This window comes from Strigops habroptila, chromosome Z, assembly GCF_004027225.2.
Source record: "Strigops habroptila isolate Jane chromosome Z, bStrHab1.2.pri, whole genome shotgun sequence".
NCBI classification, from domain to species: domain Eukaryota; kingdom Metazoa; phylum Chordata; class Aves; order Psittaciformes; family Psittacidae; genus Strigops; species Strigops habroptila.
Window position 1 is genome coordinate 57,998,437 of NC_044302.2, and position 19,408 is coordinate 58,017,844.

A 19,408-nucleotide genomic window follows, 5' to 3' on the forward strand; every position below is an offset into this window, starting at 1 on the left:
TTGACGTGAAATTACTAAAAACCAAGTTGTGTAGAAAACCAGTAAGATTAGATCAGGTTCAAAATGAGGTGTCTTTTGACACACAGATTTTGTAGTGCAATGGATGATGCTAATAAAATTATATTAACAGCATGTGATAAGTATGTTCTTGCAGTATTTTTGCTGTATAGGACACAGAAGTAGAATTCAAATGAAGTTAAGCTGAAATTAGAACTTTCAGTTTTAGCTGAAGTTACCCACCAGGTATCTTAGGTATAATGGAAGCAGTTGTACATGTACACCGTTTTTCCCTTAAACAGGGGTATTTGACAAATTCTGTGACAAAAATAATCCTTTCTTTCTGTGGATAATATTTTAGGAAGTAAAGTCCTACAAGTGCTAGGAATAAAAGCTCTCAGTCCTGCAGGAAAACATCTGGGGGTATAGATGGATAAAAAATTCTACATGAGCCAGCAGTGTGCACTTGCAGTCCGGAAAGGCAATCATACCCTGCGTCAAAAGAAACATGGCCAGCAGGTCAAAGGGAGTGATTCTCTTCTGTACTGATCTCATGAGACTTCCACCTCCAGTGCTGCATCCAAATCTGGGATCCCCAGTACAAGACAGACATAGACTTGTCAGAGCATGTCCAGAGGAAGGCCACAAAAATGGTCAGAGGGCTGAAACACCTCTATGGAGAGAGGCTGAGACATGTGGAGTTCTTCAGCCTGGAGATGACTATAGGGAGACCTTATTGCAGCTTTTCAATACATAAAAGGGGTTTATGAGAAAGAGGGAGAAAGATCTTTTACCAGGACCATTACCAGGACAAGGTACAATAGTTGTAAAATCAAATAGGGTTTAGATTTGTATTGGATCTAACAACGAATTACTTTGCAATAAGGGTGGTGAGACACTAGGAGTTGTGGATACCCCATCATGGGAAGTACTCAAGGTCAGGTTGGACAGGGCTTTGAAAAATCTAATCCAGTGAAAGATGTACACACCTGTGGCAGAGGAGTTGGGCTAGTTGCTCTTTGAAGGTCCCTTCCAAGCAAAACCACTCTGTAATTTTATTCAAAAATTCTGACAGCAGAACCTTTGTTTGGTTAATTACATTTATACCCCTGTTTTTTCTTAAAGATATAATTCCCATATTGGGTATCAAAATTCTATAAACACTATGGTTGTGATTTCCATTTCTATGATTTTCAGTGGATTATATTAGACTACAATAGAACTCTAGAAGTAGAATTTCAAGTGATGCCAAATCAGATGTCTTATGGAAGTTTATTACATCAGTATTAATACCTATACAACAAATTTTATAATTTCACTGAAAGAAAGTTCGATAGGGTAGTTTCAGATAGACTGATTTCTATAAGCCCACTTTAATTGCCGCTATTTTATCATATTTCAATATCTTCATAATAAAAAACAAAAAGAAAAACATTTCAGATCTTCCATTTTTCTTTTTCTGTTTCAGATCAATGTCAAGTTTTCTTGGAGTTTTTTGAAACTTTCTCTTTGCTTCAGGACTTGCTTGAAATTAGCATTAACACCTAAATACCCACTTGAGAGGTTTTCATTTTGGATAGTAATTTAACTGCAGAAGTTTGCAAAGCGAATAAATAACACAGTATTTACAAATTCTCTTCTTTCAAAAGAATTAATGCTAAAAAGATAAAAAGGAAAGAAAATATCAAAAGCAGTATTTTTTTAATGTAGAAGTCTCTAGGAACACATCCTTTGCTTTTTAAATATGACTGAAATGTCACAACTGCACAAAACTGGACATAGCTTTTCTATAATAAAAAAGCAAGATGTAAACATGATTTCTCCTAAATGCACTCATAAGTTTAGGGCTATTTGAATTCTCAAATTTGAATTTAATTTGAGTCTCAATTTTCAAAGTCTCAAGTCTTTTTAGATAAAAAGGTATTGACCTATTAAACAAAAAAAATATATGGAAAATTAGATCTCTGAGACTCTACATTACATACACTTCCATAGCTATATATAAACAGGTTAGTAAATAGAAAGCAACAAAACTTTTTATCCAGCAAACTCATTCTTTCACAACTTGGAAAATTTTAATAAATGTCCACAAAATCCTGTAACCTGAAACCATTAGTGGGAGACCTTTAGAATCATTTTGCTTATAGTATTTGTTCGCACTGCTTACTCCTTAAAATCTAATTTTATACACTGCTATGTTATAAGACTGCTTGGCACAGAAGTTTCACTCATGTTGGTACTTGAATTTGCAAAGAGGTTAAAAGCTTATAATATGCTTGAAAAAAAGTAGCTGAATTGCTGCAGTTTCTATATGTAAAGCTGTTGAATTTTATCTAAACTGAAAAATCCCAAGTACAATTTCCTTGAAGAACAGAAAGTAAATGCAAACAACTATGTATGTGTTTGCACTTTCAATATTGTAAAGAACTACATGAGTTATTTGGTCTTAAGAAAAAAGCAGATCACATTCATTTTCTAAATTAATCCTTCCCCTCTTATAAAATAAAATCTCTTTTTAACATGGTGATCCATGTTCCACTGCTTTAAATACAGCATACAGTATCTTTATAATGAGAGTGTCTATGTCCGTGTATATTTTATTACAGTGAATATTTACTTTCAGCAGGTCTATACGTAAGCTAGTGGCTGCTGCTGTGGACTTGAAAATAAATTTGTTGATTTAAAAGGTGAAATAGCATCTTATGAAGGCTCGACTATTCTTTGTTTTACCCGCAGTTAGTGGGAGCAACTACAGTAAGAAGTAAATAAAATCATGGTGATTTTGAAGTGCTTCTGGCCATCTGTGGTTTCCAGCGTTTTCTATGAAAATGGATAATGACAGAGTTATTCTGGTATTCACTAGTGATTTAGAGATTTCTGATCTTCAGAGCTGAAGACTGAGTAATACTTTTGTAGTATAGGAAGGAGCAGAATCTGTGAAAAGAGAAAAAAGAAATACAGCTCAGTCTTTAGTTATGTAATCCAGCACAAATAAATGGAGTCTTTAGCTAGAAACAGCTAGGTTTGGTTTTATTTCAAAGGTACTGTACAAGTGATCTCTGTGCTATCTTTCAGAAATTCTGCTGCTCATATTATAAAGAAACTACTCCTTCTGCAGTCTGCTTTTCAAAAGCAGGTATAGGTATAATCTGTAGCACAAAATTTCAGAAGTAGAAAATCCAAGAGTGATTTGTGATCCAACCTCATCATAAAAAGCATGGAGATAAGTTATGTCTAGGGAGGCAGAAAAGTGTATCCATGAGCTGCTTTACCCCAAATGAGTATAAATCTGGGCTATACTTGAGATGATCAAATGCAGGTTTCAGGAAGCTTGGCTGCCATTTTAGAAGCAGGCAGCTTGCATACTCCAGTGTGCAGCTTATGGACATTAAACAATAGAAGTCCAGTACCAAAATATGAAAAGTATTCTGCAGCCACATTCTGTGGCCTTCCTTTAGATTTCGCTTTTACCTGGTCTTGTAGGACCCCTGTACAGACCACCTACATGCAAATTCATGAAATGCAAAGAATAAAAATAGGATTCATTCCACAAAAATTCATTTCTACACACAAACTCTCAAAGACATGTAAACAGAGCCTACATGATATTTTGGCTCACAGGAAATTTTCCCTTTGTTTCCTAACATGTTTTACTAAATGAAAAAAAGAGATTTCCAGTTACTTAAACTAAACAGAATAGCAAAGTCTAAAACAGAATAGCCAAATAAAGTAATATGTAGATTTTCAGGTAGTGTGTAACAAAAACAATGTAGTTAAACAATTAGTACATTCTATACAGACACACTGTTAAAGAATGTTCCATCAATACAAAGAATATTTCATATGTACACTGTTTTTCTTTTTGAGGAGGAGAAGCATTTTTGCAGGAATTCAGTCCCTAATGCTAATCACCAGAGAGGTAAGTAAATCTGGAGAATGAGGATATTTGTTGCATACATAGTCATTGAATTAATGCATGTACAAACACACCATTAATTTTGTATACATTTGTTCAATATCAAGTGTTTAGTTATCAAGGGCCCAAACTTTTAACAACACACACTTGACATTTTCACTTTTAGTCTTATTAACCATAACAGACAATTACAGTTTAAGGATATACGACTTGTTCTCTAAAAAATTAATGTTCCAATTGTATTTCTGCATTTATATCCAAGATAGCAGGAAGTTCACTGCAAGTTAACACATACCCCTTTCTTTTAGGTCTTCAACGTATGCTTTCATAAATTCTTTTTCAAATTGCTCCCGTTCACGTTCACTTTCTACAATTTCTTCTGTGTCTTCACATACAATAGTTTCTACTGGACTGTCCTTAAGACTTATGAATCTAGAGAGAGATGAACAAAATAATATATGCAACATGCTTCTGAGCACCACTGGTCTACATGAATGACATTTTAGAAGTTGCTGCTACAGCCAGAAAGGGAAACGTAAAGAACATTTGCTCAGTTTTTGTATTGTGGTATTATTAAGACTCATCTATGCTTAGAAGTAAAAATTTCAAATAGCACATTCTCTATACTCCACTTTCCATATAAAAATTATGAGATTTTTCTCTCTTTTTTATTTTTTTTTGCTTATCTACATAAATCATTCTTTGCATTAAGATGTATATTTTTTCATTATTAAACTTATGACAGACTAGACAGTAATTTCACAACTTTTAATGAACAGTATGGACTCCTTCCTAATAACTGCCTAGTAATCTGGAATTTTGCCAGTATTACTTAGCTGACAATATGTATCTCCATTTTTTGGTAGTTGTTATGTTAATTCCCTTCTACAATGCATGACTGGATATGCGTTATGTCATATTTGCAAATTTCCTAAAGTCACATATTGCAGGTGAGAAACTAGATGATAACATAAACATCTAAAATAACGTGCAAATTAAGTCTGTGACATTCTGAAAATCTGTGATGATTTTCTCACTCAAGAAGTAAAAAAATCCAAGAAATGTTACTCTCAAAAGAACAAATGGTCCAACAAATCATACAGCTTTTTAAAATCTCATTAATTATTGTGAATCTGTGGTCTGTTGATCTGGGCTGCCAGGTTCCCACCAAGCAGCCCTCTCATTCCATCTCCACAGCAGGACAGGGGGAGAATATAAGATGAAGAAGTTATAGGTAGAGATAAAGACAGCTTAATGGAGAAAAACAAAAGCCATGCACAGAAGAAAAGCAAACCAAAATAAAAAAAAAAAAAAAAAAAAAAGAAAATCATACCCTACATTCACTACTTGTCAACAGGCACTGTCCAGCCCCTACTTGGGAAGCAGTCACTCAGTTTGGGTAGCAGTATATAATAACCTTATTAAGGTGCTTGCCTTCCAAAGCTTTCTCTTGATTTTGTTGCTGAGCATGACACCATACAGTAAGAAATATCCCTTTGGTCAGTTTGAGTCAGCTGTCCCAGCTGTGTCCCCTCCCAACCTCTTGCTCATCCTCAGCCCACCGGCCTTTGTGAGGGGGGGTTGGAGAAACAGCCTTGATGTGGGAGCACTGCTCAACAGTAGCAAAAAACCTTGGTGTGCTATCACCACCATTCTAGCTACAAATACAAATACAACACTATGAGGACTGCTATGGGGAAAGCTAACACCATCACAGTCAGACCCAGAATGGAGTCTCGAATAGTTTCATAATCAAAGGCCTGAACATCGCCTGTAGAAATGCAAGGTCATTGTAACTGCAGACTAAAAGGCCTTTTAGTCTTATCCTGCATGGAGCAACAAGGTGCTGCTTCACAACAAAGAATATACAAACTACTAAACTCACATGATGCTATTTAGACTTTTAACTAGTTGTGTCTTCCACTCCCAGCAGCATAATTTTGATAGCACTGAGCTTATCAACAGCTAACTGCCAGACTCCTGGTCCTGCTCTGGGGTATGAATATGAGACTCCAGAGTTAGAGCTACTATGACCATGTATACATAGGAATAGCAGTTTAGGCATACAGATGCACAGTGTGGGGAAGTGGCAGATGAAAATCAGAATGCTGCTGTTCCTCTGCATTTTCCACGATTTCTAGTGTCTCCTTAATGGCTCTGATACAACTTGAGTCCAAGTTTGACCACTAAGTATGGTAGACATTGATGCTTGTGAAAGTATTTCTGCTGGGTGCACCTACCTTATGTTCTTAAAAACATACTTTCTCTCTTCTACTTACTTTAAACCTGTGGTTGACTCGCAGACAGCTGTGGGTATCTCAACCAGGTCATCACCACTGACAACTAGCAAACTGAGCTTTGGCATATTGATGAGAGCTCGTGGAAGATAAGTCAACTTGTTTTTCTGTAGGAGAAGTGTCTGAAGTTGATCTAACCTGTAAAAATGTGAAAGATGAAGATAACTTAAAATATTTCTTTCAGACAGGAATATCTATCCAAGATAGTAACACAGAATTAATCGTGTGCAAAAAAAGAACATGCACTGTCTTTGGTTTCTCAAAAATTACTTATACCACACTTGCACAAATTGTCATCAACTAACTTTAATGGAAATTTCCAGTCATGGTTCAACACTATAGATATTAATAACATACCTCTCACAAGTACCCAGAAGCATGCCGCAGATAAAATATTACAAAAATTACTGTGCTTCCATACAGATGTTGACAGAATATGATATAAAGGCTCACTATGTGTACCCTGGAACTAATGAAAAATATGAGTCATCAGCTCACACCTTTGCCCATATGCTGGATTCTATGAACTAGATACATCTCTGCTAGGCAGTATATTCCCATCAATTGTTTTTCACTAGTAATTAGTACTGTGGCGAGCAACAGAAAGACCAGCTCCTGGTCATATGGCTCTTGAAAGTTTTCCCACTGAAATCAATTTAATGACAATGTTTTGTAAAGGAAGGCATTTGGCTTCTTTTCGTTTACTTACCCTAGTTCTTTTCCTAATGCAATAGTAATTTCTGACTGAGCATTTATTTCTTGGAGTAGGTAGAAGACAAAAAGCATAGCAAACTGATGAAACAAGTTTGTCTGATTTGACAGGAAGGGCCCGTTCCTTAAACACTGTTGCAGGCTGTTGTTTGGCAGGCCTATACAGTTTGTTTGAATTCAAGGAAAGATATTAAGTAAGGTTTCGGTTTACTGCCAACTCCTCTGTTTTAATCACAGACTTCATTGTAGTTCATCAAGGCTCTTTGACACTGAAGGCATTGAAATCCTGATTCTGAATAAGAGTATCAGTTTACTGAGGAGGTGAGAAGGGGAATATCCTGGCTTTTTGCAGTCTTCAGAATGCACATGAGCACAAGAGAACTTAAAATTCAAAGCCCAAAGTCAAATGAAGAAAACCTTATTTCATGGTGTCTGATTATGATGCTTTAGCACCGAGGCTGGCAACTTCATACAAAACAGAGAAGATGAAATGTAGAAAAGGAGCATTTTGGAGACAGAGGAATATATATAGATTACAGGGGGAAAATGACCCTTTAGTTTAGTGGGTATCCTTCCATAAAATAAAAATCTTCTTAGAAACTCTTTGAAATTAATCAAATATCTGTTCAGATCTGGAAAAAAATGGCAGGTGTATACTGTTGTGGCTAAAGCATCTGAATTACTAATACCAAAGAAGATTTCAGCCCCTGCTGTCAGAGAAATCTGTGACTACACAATGTCCCAGAAAGGTCTTTTTGACCAGCAACAAGGGGTTTGCAAAAGTTAAGGTTGAATAAGTTTTATGTAAAATTTCTTCTGCCTCAAGGATCTCTATTCCCAGATCAACAAATAACCCATATTTTTTTAAATATAAACTTTAGTTAATTTGTGGTTTCTTTACGTATGTTTATGTAAAGTTCTGTAAACCAAATTACAACAGGACTCCAGAGTGAATAAATACCCTCAGGAATAAGTGCTTTCTCGGACTAGTAACTCCCATTAAAAGGATAGACATGAGTTTTTTAAAACTATTTCTAGTGTATCTCTAAGTTGAGAACGTAAGTATATGTGTGCACATGCATATACACCTCAGAGTAGGAAGGAAAGATTGTCAGTGGGTTTTTTAATCTTACCAATATTTTTCTGTTTTACTGCCAAAGTTTATCAGGTTCTTTCAGTAAATACGCTTTAGCTCATCTTTCCCTCCACCCCATCTACCCTCCAGAGTGATACTGCTGCCAGCTCCATATGGTGAGTCCCCTTTGCTGGAACTGAGACAGAGTATGCCCCATGAACTTCCTAAAGAACAATGCCTGGATATAATGACAAATTGTCATGAATGCAGCAAAAAATCTAATTAGTTAACTGAAAAGTAGAGGCACTGACTGTGCAATCTGTCATCAATAAGTTAGAAAATGTAGTTTCTGTTGTCTATCTGATCTATTCCATCAATAACAATGGTAAAGCTTACATGCAAAAATATATGATGCATTTCCAAATGAGACTTTCTCATGTGATTTTTCATTAATGGTGTCCCTTAGAAGCTTGTTACATTCTAGATTTGCTTTATAGTTCACAAGCCTGCCAATAAATTAAAACATAAACTACCTGTCTATGTCTTCTGGGAGGTCTTTCAGGTTGTTGCTGCTAATATCCAACCACTGCAAATTAGACATCCGAAGTACACAAATTGGAATAGAATGGAACTTGTTCGCTGACACGTCCACAACTGTGACTTGTTTCAGGTTACTTAGCTAGAAAGAAGTGGCACTTTATTTTAGTTACATTTTACAAAATACAAGAAGACATTTCATTCATTAAACATTCCTGTTTTTCTCAAAGCGCTTGGAAAAAGAAGAATTGCATGATTCTTTTTCTCAACTTTTTGCCAGTCTTATCTCTTAGTGATCATTTTATACAAAAAACCATTTCAGAAATAACTATCTCACAAAACGTTCATCATCTTTCTAACACTGTCGTGATATCAAATGAAATTTCAGATGACACCAAGGCTGGATCTAAATAATGACTTGGTTCTTTCCTAGGTTACATATGAAATAAGCTCTGAAGTGACAAAATACAGTTTTGATTATTGTTAGATGCAAGTTTACCATTCTCAAAATCAGAGATTTTATAACTCTTACCAAACCCACATAATTCCCTTTGCTATAACTCTGTGTGTATTGAGAGTGTATTGCTAGAAGACCCTTAGAAAGTGAAACTGCCAATTTAAGCAAACAGAAAATCTGGTGAAATATTTTTCAAAGATCTTTCTTTAAAAATACATCTTCCATACTGCAAACTAAATAAGGTGCACTAGAGTTTTTTATTTTATTTTATTTTTATTTATTTTATGTTTATTTTTATTTTATACTTTTCAAAAGAATTACATTTTTAAGTAATAAACCTTTAGCACAATAAAGGTTAATTACAAATATAAAATATACCTGTTAAAGAAATAAATGTGTTAAATAAACCTCTCTGTGTAGTGAATCGATTATTCACATTATCAGTGTTCATAAAAACATTCATCTAGCTAAAGTGAACTTCAGAGGAGTATAAATGTTAATGAAAAAAGTACTTTAAAATGGAAATTGTGTTGCTGGGCTTCTAATCATATGTCACCACCCCAATCTAGTCCTACAGATCCTGATACAAAAGAGAAAGTAGCAAAATAATTTCATTAGTCTTTGCCTGAAGGTTTCTTAGAGTGTAGAAAATAATTAGCAGCCAAATACTCCAAACCAAATATATTTTCCACTTCCAAAGTGAGTAAATGCAAGCAACAGCATAAGAATGAAAGAAGTAGAAAGTAATAAAATACATTCTGAATCCTTGAGAGGGATTTTTTTATTATTATTTAATAAAAATCTATGTTCTGTTCTATTTTATGGCCAAAATACTTACCGCAGTACTGACAGGTTTTCATCTTAATTTTACTTTTGCCATTTAAGATGTTTGTATTCACAGCTTGGTCCTGTGTCAGAGCCAGTTTGGTTTGGGATTTTTTGGCAGTGGGTTTTTGGTTTTTTTGTGTATTTGTTTGTGGAGTGTGACGTTTTTTGTTTGGTTGAGTTTTTTTTGTTTTGTTTTTTATTTTGTTTTTTCTAGATACAACCTCATATTGCTGCGCAACCTTAAAATTTAGGGAAATCTTTTCAGGGAGATGTACTGAAGTTATCATGTCACAAATGACTACGCAATCAAGTTTACCTTTCAAAAATATAGTAAAGGTTCAGAGTTTCTCAAGTCAAAGATATAATTTCAAAATCTGCCCACCACTGCATTAGAACAGCCTTGGTGAGGCATTACCATGGAAATGCTTTCCTCCTGATTCAGAGCAGGCAAGCACACATTTTATCCTGGCATTTCTCACTTCAAAACTATTCTGTTATTTTGAGGACTGACTACTAGCAATGAGCACTCACTCATACTGTAAATTTTCCAGAGACTGAATCTTTTTTCCAACAAAAACAGAACCTCCATTTAAACAAGAAAACAGAGTGACTCTTCCAGATTGTAGCAATGAGAGAATAGAGAAAATAATTGGCACTATCTTTACACTGCATTTGCTTCATGGTTTCAAATTTTGTCACAATTCTAAATCCCAAGCAGATATTTCAGATTTCTCTGCATTCAGAACAATTTTCTCTCCGCAGAAGAAATTTAGAAGGCATAGAATTAAAACAATGTCCCACGGACTTAAATTCCACCCAAAGTGTTCTCAAACCATTCCCAGAGAAGGAAAGCCACGGTCTCTAAACACAAAGTGGCAGATTACTTTAAAATCAACTCACATCACTGTTCACACAGATTCCTAAACACATTGCTTTCACATGCTGTTCCTGTCATGCTCAAACAATGTGGTAACATTAACATGAGGTGGTAAAATGATATTTCTTCAACAGCAGAAGCTAGTTTTATATGTTTTCCTGAAAGTGTTTTATTGCATTAAAAATTAAAAATAACATTGATATAGAAGTATTATTTTAGTAAACAGAGATTTTTCTGACCTTTTTCATCTAGTATTAAAAACAGATAGGTTTAATACTTGATTAGATAGAAACCTAAATTTTCCAGGAGTTTACACTCCTCTAAAAATAACATTTTTATATAATGTTATTTATATATATATTTTGTAACAACAAAATATAAAGCCATGGACTCCTTTGTTATAAAGTTTGGTTCAACATGCTGCTGAATATATGGAGCCATGATTATATTGCATAAGCTGCAAGCTCTTAGTATTTTTTCTTTTAGAGTAATATTTAATAAAACCTGTCTATTTTCTATAGTATGTTGAAACCTAATGGAGTTTTTATTTAATCTGCCTCTGATTTGCCAACAACAAACACCTATGATATACAATGCATTGGAAAATATGGCAGCTATGTGCTATATTTTCTAAAGAAAATACTGTGTATTTTATTTCTTCTTGAAGGACTGATGTATTTTTGCACCTTCTGTAACATTTGGGTTTCAAACAAACATGGCTGCCTTATCATTTTTACATTATAATTTTTTTTTTTTTTTTTTTTTGTTTTATGTTGATTTTTGTTGTTTTTTTCTATTATGTGACTTTGAATCAATCAGTATATAGGCTTTATGGAAGTGACATTTTGAAAAAAAGCTATATTTAGTAGTATAGCTACCTGGACCCAGTTATTGTGGTTCTTATGTTTAATCACTGTTGTCATTTTTATTTGACAAATTGACCCATTTTGCTTATCTTAATAATTTTGTTCATAGAAATAATCCAGATAACATTGTAGAATTCCACTGCTTCACTTTCCCTCTGACAGCTAAAACTTCAGAAAGAAAAGGACACCATGTCCTGGGCAAAACAAATTTTTTGTTTTATGGGTGTGTTTTTATTTCTGTTCTGCTTTTTGCCATGAAAGGGATTTACTGATAAGATTGCATGCAAGTTTATCATGTGTTCCTACTACTTAACACCAACAAATGAAAAGGTGTAAAGTCACATTAAGCTTTACAACAAAAATACTGTATTTTTCAGTTACATTCTGTGACAGAAACAGCATCCCATCAAAGTCAATGTATGACAAGTCATACAAAGGCTTAACCCGGAAATATCTACCCATGCATTACAAACGTGCTTGTGCCCATAAATTCCAGACTCAATGAATTCAAAGAAAATTTGTACCACTTCAGTAGGATCAGGTTATCACATATGTTGCCTTCCAAAACAAATAGAGTGACACTCAGCATGTCATGAGCTTGCTGAAAGCATTATAGTATATATGACAAAGGAGCACCCTAAAAGCAAACTACACAGTTGCCCACTTAGACTTGATGCATTCAAACCAAATCCCCAGCTTTTGTCTCACCAAGTTGTAAGTATAACCTATTTTATAATCTCATTGACTTTCCAGGAGTAAAGCACCAATTAAAGAAATAGTATAAGAGCATCTTTACGGGCAGAAGATGTCTTTCTTGAAGATATACGTGTATATTTGTAGCCCAGTCCCCCAGACTTTTAAACCTGAGGACACCAAGGTATTTAATGGTCAACTCCAACCCTTAGTAACAGGGTACTTATTCACATATTTTGTGACAAAACCCTCTAAAGAGTAAAAAAGCATAACTTCAAACAGCACTTCTTTTGGTAGTAACTTGATAAGCTAAATCCAAGATATGTATGTGGAAGCCAGCATTCACCCAAATGTCATTATTCTGATTTTGCAATGCTAAAATCTGAAATCTTTTGCAGAGTTAATCCACAAATATACGCTGTTTTTCTGATTCCAAAGTGTTTTGTTGGAAGTTTAACATTATCCCCTTCATCACTGTAGCATTACCATCTTTTAAATGCCTACTGTTTAAAGTCTAATAGAGTAATTATAGCTATGATGATCTAAGAATAAAAATTTAACAAAGAGACTTTGAAAGCAGGTTTTTTTGATACACCAATCTTTCATCATGTCTGCAAAGAACGAGAATGCTGGCTGCATATGCAGTATTCACAAAAATATCAAGGGTTCTTTATTCATAGGTCATTGAAAAACCAGATAGCAGTAAGAGCAGGACTATTTTCTTACAGTTAAAATCCTTAAGAACGTGGATTGTGTGTTTTAATTTAAGTATAGGAGTTGTTCTAAGCCAAGAGATGAGTCGTATGCATGAAATTAAATACCAAATTAATGATTTGCTGGGCTGAGGCCAAAACAAGTCTGCTGTCTCAAAAAAAATAAGTTTGTGTTGATTAGTAACATTAAATTTTCATAGTATTACTGCTGCAGCTACACTCAGTTTGCTTACATTACTGCACTTTGCCATGATAAAGTCATCTCATCTTCAAATCTCCAAAACTTCTAAACTAAGGACACACATTAGAAGGGAAAACTAGTCTCTACCAGAAGTCAATTAGAGGTTTCTCATCAACTTAAATGGATTCAGTAGCTCACTTGGCATGCATACTCTCCATATGTTTTAATTAAAATCATTAGAAAAGAAACAGCAGCAATGTCAGTAGCATAAAGGCATTAACTGACCTCTACAGAGTGTTTGGATAGGAAATTTCCTTTAAGTATGTCAAAGGACCTTTTTAACATCTATTTTGTTCCTTCAGCACAAGATGACCAAAACTGCTCACTTTCACAACAGAACAGAGACAAAGCCAAAATCTTTTTTTCACTTCTGCTCTGAGATGCAACAGCAATTTAAGCAGTACTATTCAAATGATGCCATTTTTAGTGTGATTTGAACATACACAACAGCTACATTTTGCCATGACAATACACTGACTGTAGCCTGTGAAGTTACTCTCCTGACTTTAAAAACTGAGTATTTTCATTTGAGCTCATTCTGAAACCCAGAATAAATCATTATTTGCCAAAGTGAGGCAAGGGGAAAACACCCAAAAGAGAAGGAAATTTTATTCTCTAGCAAGTCACGAAAGGTATTATAAAAAGATATGACAGTGAAAGTAAAGAACTGTAACACACCGCTTAATGGTTTTGGGTTACATCGATAAAATAGTAACCGTTCACTTGAAAGGGAAAAAATATCACGGATATTTGAAGGGGTAATATCAGTAGAAGAGAACCAGGTAATGGCACAATGCTGACAGAAGCAAAATATATTAGACAAATGACATGAGAAAAACATTCAAATGAAACAAAAAATGTGGTCCTACAGCTCTAATCTAAACAGTAGCACTATTTTGATGACTGATAATTAAATCATTTCACCTTACGTATATTGGTGCTGGGCAATGACAACAGCTTTCTACACCAGGTTGAACAGGTACAGCCTGATAAACTTGGAAACAAGACTCATACAATGTCAGTCAGTAATCAGCTTGCTTATAAATGTAAATGGAAGACAGAATATGAGGAGAAAAAGAAATTCTGACTTCAGCAGTGGAGGTCAGAAGGTCACTGATTTGCGATCTTATAATACCAGGAATAAACATCTCCCTTTTTTTTTACTTTACAACAGAAATGGTAGAAATTCTTTTTGTCTTGACACAGAGTAACTTCTCTAAAGAACACAAGATTCTTGCCTGCTGTGGTGCTGGGCACCAGAGCAGTTTGACAAATGCCACTTATTGGCTACCAACCAGTAGAACCCTGCAACTTAGAACTGGATTTATCTATTATTGAAACAGGAGTCTCATGAAGAAAATAACCAAATAAGGAAAGTGACTATGGAGATTATTCTGGTTTGCACCCGGTGACATATCTGGTCTGGAATTAGACCTTATCTACTTGAGCAAACTGTTGCAAAATGTCTATCATCAAAATTACTTTTCTTTTAATGCCGCAGACTACACATGCATGACACATGTAGTCTGTGGCTACAACTGAGAACACTGTCAACAACTGAACGCGACAGTTCACAGCTTTGTGGCTTGTCAGGATTATGGCAAATTTTGTCTCCATCCTCTATTTCCTTTCTCATAGTGTTGTTTGATACATGCAAGGGAGGTAGAAGGTGGGATTTATATACTTTCTTTCAGGTGATGACAAACCTAAAAAGTAAAATTTTGAGTTCATCCCTTCCCAAATGATTTTTTCTTTCTATATTATATGAATGTTTCTGGGAGGCTTTCTGTCTTAGTTTGAAAGAAACATGAAAAAATTGGGGGTATAGCTAATATTAGTAAAAGACTCAGATATGGGAGAGATTTTTTCCTGACCTGGACAAGAAAGCTGAGGAATAGCACATATGTTTTATTTACAGTGGACAGGTATTTCCACAATATACCTTTGGTTACTTTCTAAGAACTTTTCTATGCAATTGAAAGCATGATGCTATGACTTCTTGTAGTTTTTAGTGTTTCATTGCTATGCTGCACTACTCCATCCAGGCTGAGTCCAAATAACCTGGGTGTGTCCAAGTAATTTAAGGTATTAAATTACTAATATTATTATTATTATTGCTGTTATTGCTGTTGTTCTTATTGCTATTAAGTGTTTGCTAATAAAAATATAACTGAATACTTATTCATATACTTACTTATGAAAGCTTGTAGTGAAGCTGGGCTTTCAAGACAGGAAGAATTTCCTTCATACGGATCTGACACAGGCACTAGGGGTGTTGCAGCCCTTCAGTAATACCACCCAGCCACACGATATTTAGTACTGCCCCATGGATGAGAACATCTGCTTTTTATGGGAATTCTCTAAAGTCTCACTTCTTTCTTTTTTCCTTCAGGTTATACACTAATGAATCACTGTTGAAATGGTCTTAAAAAAGAAAAAAAATTGTCAGCATAGAAAATATCTGGCTAGGTCCCCAGTGTAGCCAAGAGGCTCCTGTATTTCAGGCAAGCTTCTTGCCTGAAATTGTTCTAAATTATGCCAGGAACTCTTCCATCAACTCAGAGTACCTCAGCAAGAGGTAGGCACAAATATAGCTGAAGGCTCAGTCCATAATGCTTCTTGGATTGCTAAATTCTATTCTGTGCCTCTTAACAAGGAAAAGTTGTCTAACAAAATCAGTCATTTGGCCTGTCCTAGCATAGTTACTCAGAAGTAAATTGTTTAAAATCAAGTACTGCACAGTACTGAAGCAGTATAACCTCAAATACATTTTACAGGTTATCCTCCAAGTCCTACATCAAAAAGAGCAACTTCCGAATAAGTGTTTTACTGCCCTGTCCCATTCAGATTGTGTCCAAGCAACTTAGCTTTGCTTAGCTACACATTGCTGCTGGAGATATATATTCCCCTTAGTAATTTTTTAATAGTAAACAACAAAAAACATGCATACTTGTGTATATCGTGCAATGCCAGATAATATTTTCTGTGAACATGGCAATTTACAAGTACCTATGTAATGTTTTGAGCACATAAAAACATGAAAATAACAAAGGAAACTATGCCTACAGAAAAAATACTTAGAAGGAATAACATTTGTTATTGACAGCATGCATCTAAAAGTATTGAGATTTTCACAGTTGCAAATAAAATCTAATATGGAGAAGTACAAACTAATACAAGAAGAGTGGACTACACATATTTCTTAAACTAACTGAAACCTGGGAAAGATGGAAAGATGAAAAAAATAACAACATATAACTCAGTGAAACTCCTGTGTTCAACATGCAATACTGGTCAAAAACGCAAATAAATAGCTGGATATGTGATGTGATATACAATAATTAACCCCCAAATTACTTGCCACTAAATAAAGCGATTGCACATCTACATAAGAAGCACCATACTTCTACATAAGAAGCACCATACTTCACTTTTCTTCCTTTCTCAAGGAAGAATACAACTGTAGATGAGATGCAGAAGTGAGTGACAGTCATTAAATAATGGAAAGACTTTACTATTTTTGTTACTTTTTTGTTTCACAGCAGTTCTGAAAGACCTAAATCAAAGAAAGGAAAGACTGCAAAGATTCAGACAGTTGAGCAAGAAATGACACATTTATGGTGCATTCTTCCTTCGCAATACAAGAGCAACACAACCAAAAAGTATTGCACTTCCCGATAAAATGAATCTTCTATACAATTAATCTATAAGGTTTGCAACAGCAACATGGTTTTCAGTGTAAGAACTTTGCAGAATTCAAAGGAAGCTGACATTTACACAAATAGTGAAAACTTCTACCTATGGTGTCACAGTCCAAACAAGCACAGTACAGATTTTTTCAACCTCAGAATATGATATAAACACCTCACTGATATTCTACAGACTAATACTGAATACTATATTCAGCTTACTTATTGAGATTTCAAAGGTGAAAACTGCTAAAAGTTGAATTCTTTGGAAAGCAGATTTGCAACTTAGCAGTGTATTGCAATACTAACATCACTATTACCACAGCACGTAGAACTGCAAATAAAGTTCTGAGATGCTATGTTGTAAAAACACGTTGAGAGTTCTCTGTTGAGCAATTTTGGTATCATTAATACCCACATCAAACAAATGCGAAAAAGGAACAAAACCACAGTTACAAGTCACTTAATGAGGTAAAAAAATATTTCAGGGAAAGTATAACACAGGTTTCCCGATCTTAAGATATTAAGGACCACTCCAGATACATATTATGAAAAGTCTCAGGCACCTATCAGGACTTTCTTTGATTATGGTAATGAAATTAATGGGGATTTAAGATGCTCTATATTTTTTACTCATTTCTTCATTTTTCTAAAAATATGTACTCCAGCATCCTACGATTCTGAAAAACCACATTAGGTCCTTGAGTCTAGTCAACCTTTTTATTGCCTCTAACCAGCATTTCAAAGAGCATTCTGTATTTGTAACTTGAAGACTTGGAGCCAGCTTCTGATAATGAAAGGTATTTCAACTATATTAAAAGCAGTTTTGGGTAGCCTGGGCTCTTGTTAACTATCTCCCTGCCCTGACAGGAGCACATTCAAAGAGAAAACAAACCAAACACCAACAACAAATGCAGAAAAGAACAGCAAATCATGAAATGGCAATGCCTACAAGTGATCCTGACACATGTATTTTCTAATTCATTACAACCCCTCTGATACCACTATCACACAGGTCAGATGACTTTTAACTGACCAGCTCTGTATTTCAAGAGGAGACAAAGTAGGAGCCTCAAGACAGCTTGGCAGGCAGCGTACACTGCCAGACAGGATTGAAGCTAGAAGTCATAGCCCTCAGCAGCAGCCTGGTGGTGCATACTCTCTCCAGGCATATAGCCATATAATCATGTATCAGATGACCAGACACAGTCGTAGGAAGTTCTGTCACATAGTCACACACATTCTTCACACAGACTGTAGATACAGGCAAGCATTGGCCACACATATCCAGCATCAACACTGGCCATGTAAACTGATGCATGGAGTCCCAAGTTTTGGGTCAAGGAATTTAGCGGATGAGGATTAACTGTATCGCTTCAGATTAGACCAGAAAGTAGCTGGCTCATGTTGCCAGGGTAACACAGGTGATGGCAAAGCAAACAAAACATACGTCAATTAAAAACAGATGGGTAGAAAAACTAATGCCAGCATGAATTTTGCAAAGTAGAAGAGAGATCTGGGAAATCTTAATTTTGCAAAGCTGCATTTACACCATAAAGCATAGTTATTTTAACCTTACCATAACATTTGTAACTTGTGTTTTTATTGTTTGTAAAATTATTAATTCTTCTAAACTCCACCAGCAACAACCAGCTCTACAACAAGCTACAATAGTGAATTAGATGGATAGTCTAAACAGCAGGTGAAGAGACAATTGGGTTGTTTTTATATTTGTTCTGACTTATCCAGCCATTAATTTCTTTACTTGAAACTCATCGTGCTTTGCCCTGCAGCTCAGAAGTATGACAGAGGCCAAGGCCTGTGAGCTGGCATCTCTTCAATAAAAAAAGCAAGAATGGCTGGGCCATATCCTCCGTTGATTTCCCTTGCTTCCTCAGCATCACTTCCACTTCATGTTTGGTATAATTTTTTTGCCCAGAACTAGTAGGGCAGAGATCTTACCTGACTGAGTCTTATATGAGACAAAAAATAGGAAGATATCTGCTTTCAACTGTTAGGGCTGGCTCTTGTCTTTATGCCTTTCCCACTGATCAATGATGATGAATGAAAATAAAAGTCAGATTCACCAAGCGTTATTTACAGCTGTGAAGAGTTGATAAATCATTTAACTACATATAACTAGTTAACAACTGATAGGAATGTATTCAGTAATAAATCAAATGTATTAACTTCAGTTAGACTTTCCAACTTTATTCTTACAGCATAAATAATACCTCTCATTAGCTGCACTTTATGGAATAACAAATAACGCGCTTTTCTCTACCTTCAACTCCCTTTTGACTATCATCAATCCATTGTATGTGGGTATCAGAGACATTTTTCTTTATATTAAAATATGCAAACGTGATAGTGCTATGTATTTATTCTCCTCCCTGCCCAGTGGGAACTTATCTGAAGTCTCCCCACACTTACATAGAGCTTGTACCTCTGCTCTTCCTGCTAAATGTATTGCTTTGCTGAATAGGACTACTCAGAGAAACAGAACCAGAT

The 19,408-nt window shown here is 35.2% G+C and overlaps 1 protein-coding gene across 1 annotated transcript in view; it reads right to left on the bottom strand.

Annotated features, from left to right (window-relative positions):
* Positions 1-2,881: 2,881 nt before the first annotated feature.
* LRRC2 (leucine rich repeat containing 2) overlaps positions 2,882-19,408 on the bottom strand; it is a 55,720-nt gene continuing 39,193 nt past the window's right edge. Inside the window, exons 5-8 of the mRNA XM_030469766.1 lie at positions 8,530-8,675; positions 6,193-6,348; positions 4,209-4,345; positions 2,882-2,931 (exon numbers count right to left, since the gene is read on the bottom strand). Of these exons, the coding sequence (XP_030325626.1) occupies positions 2,882-2,931; positions 4,209-4,345; positions 6,193-6,348; positions 8,530-8,675 (489 nt within the window). The remainder of the gene's footprint in view (positions 2,932-4,208; positions 4,346-6,192; positions 6,349-8,529; positions 8,676-19,408) is intronic.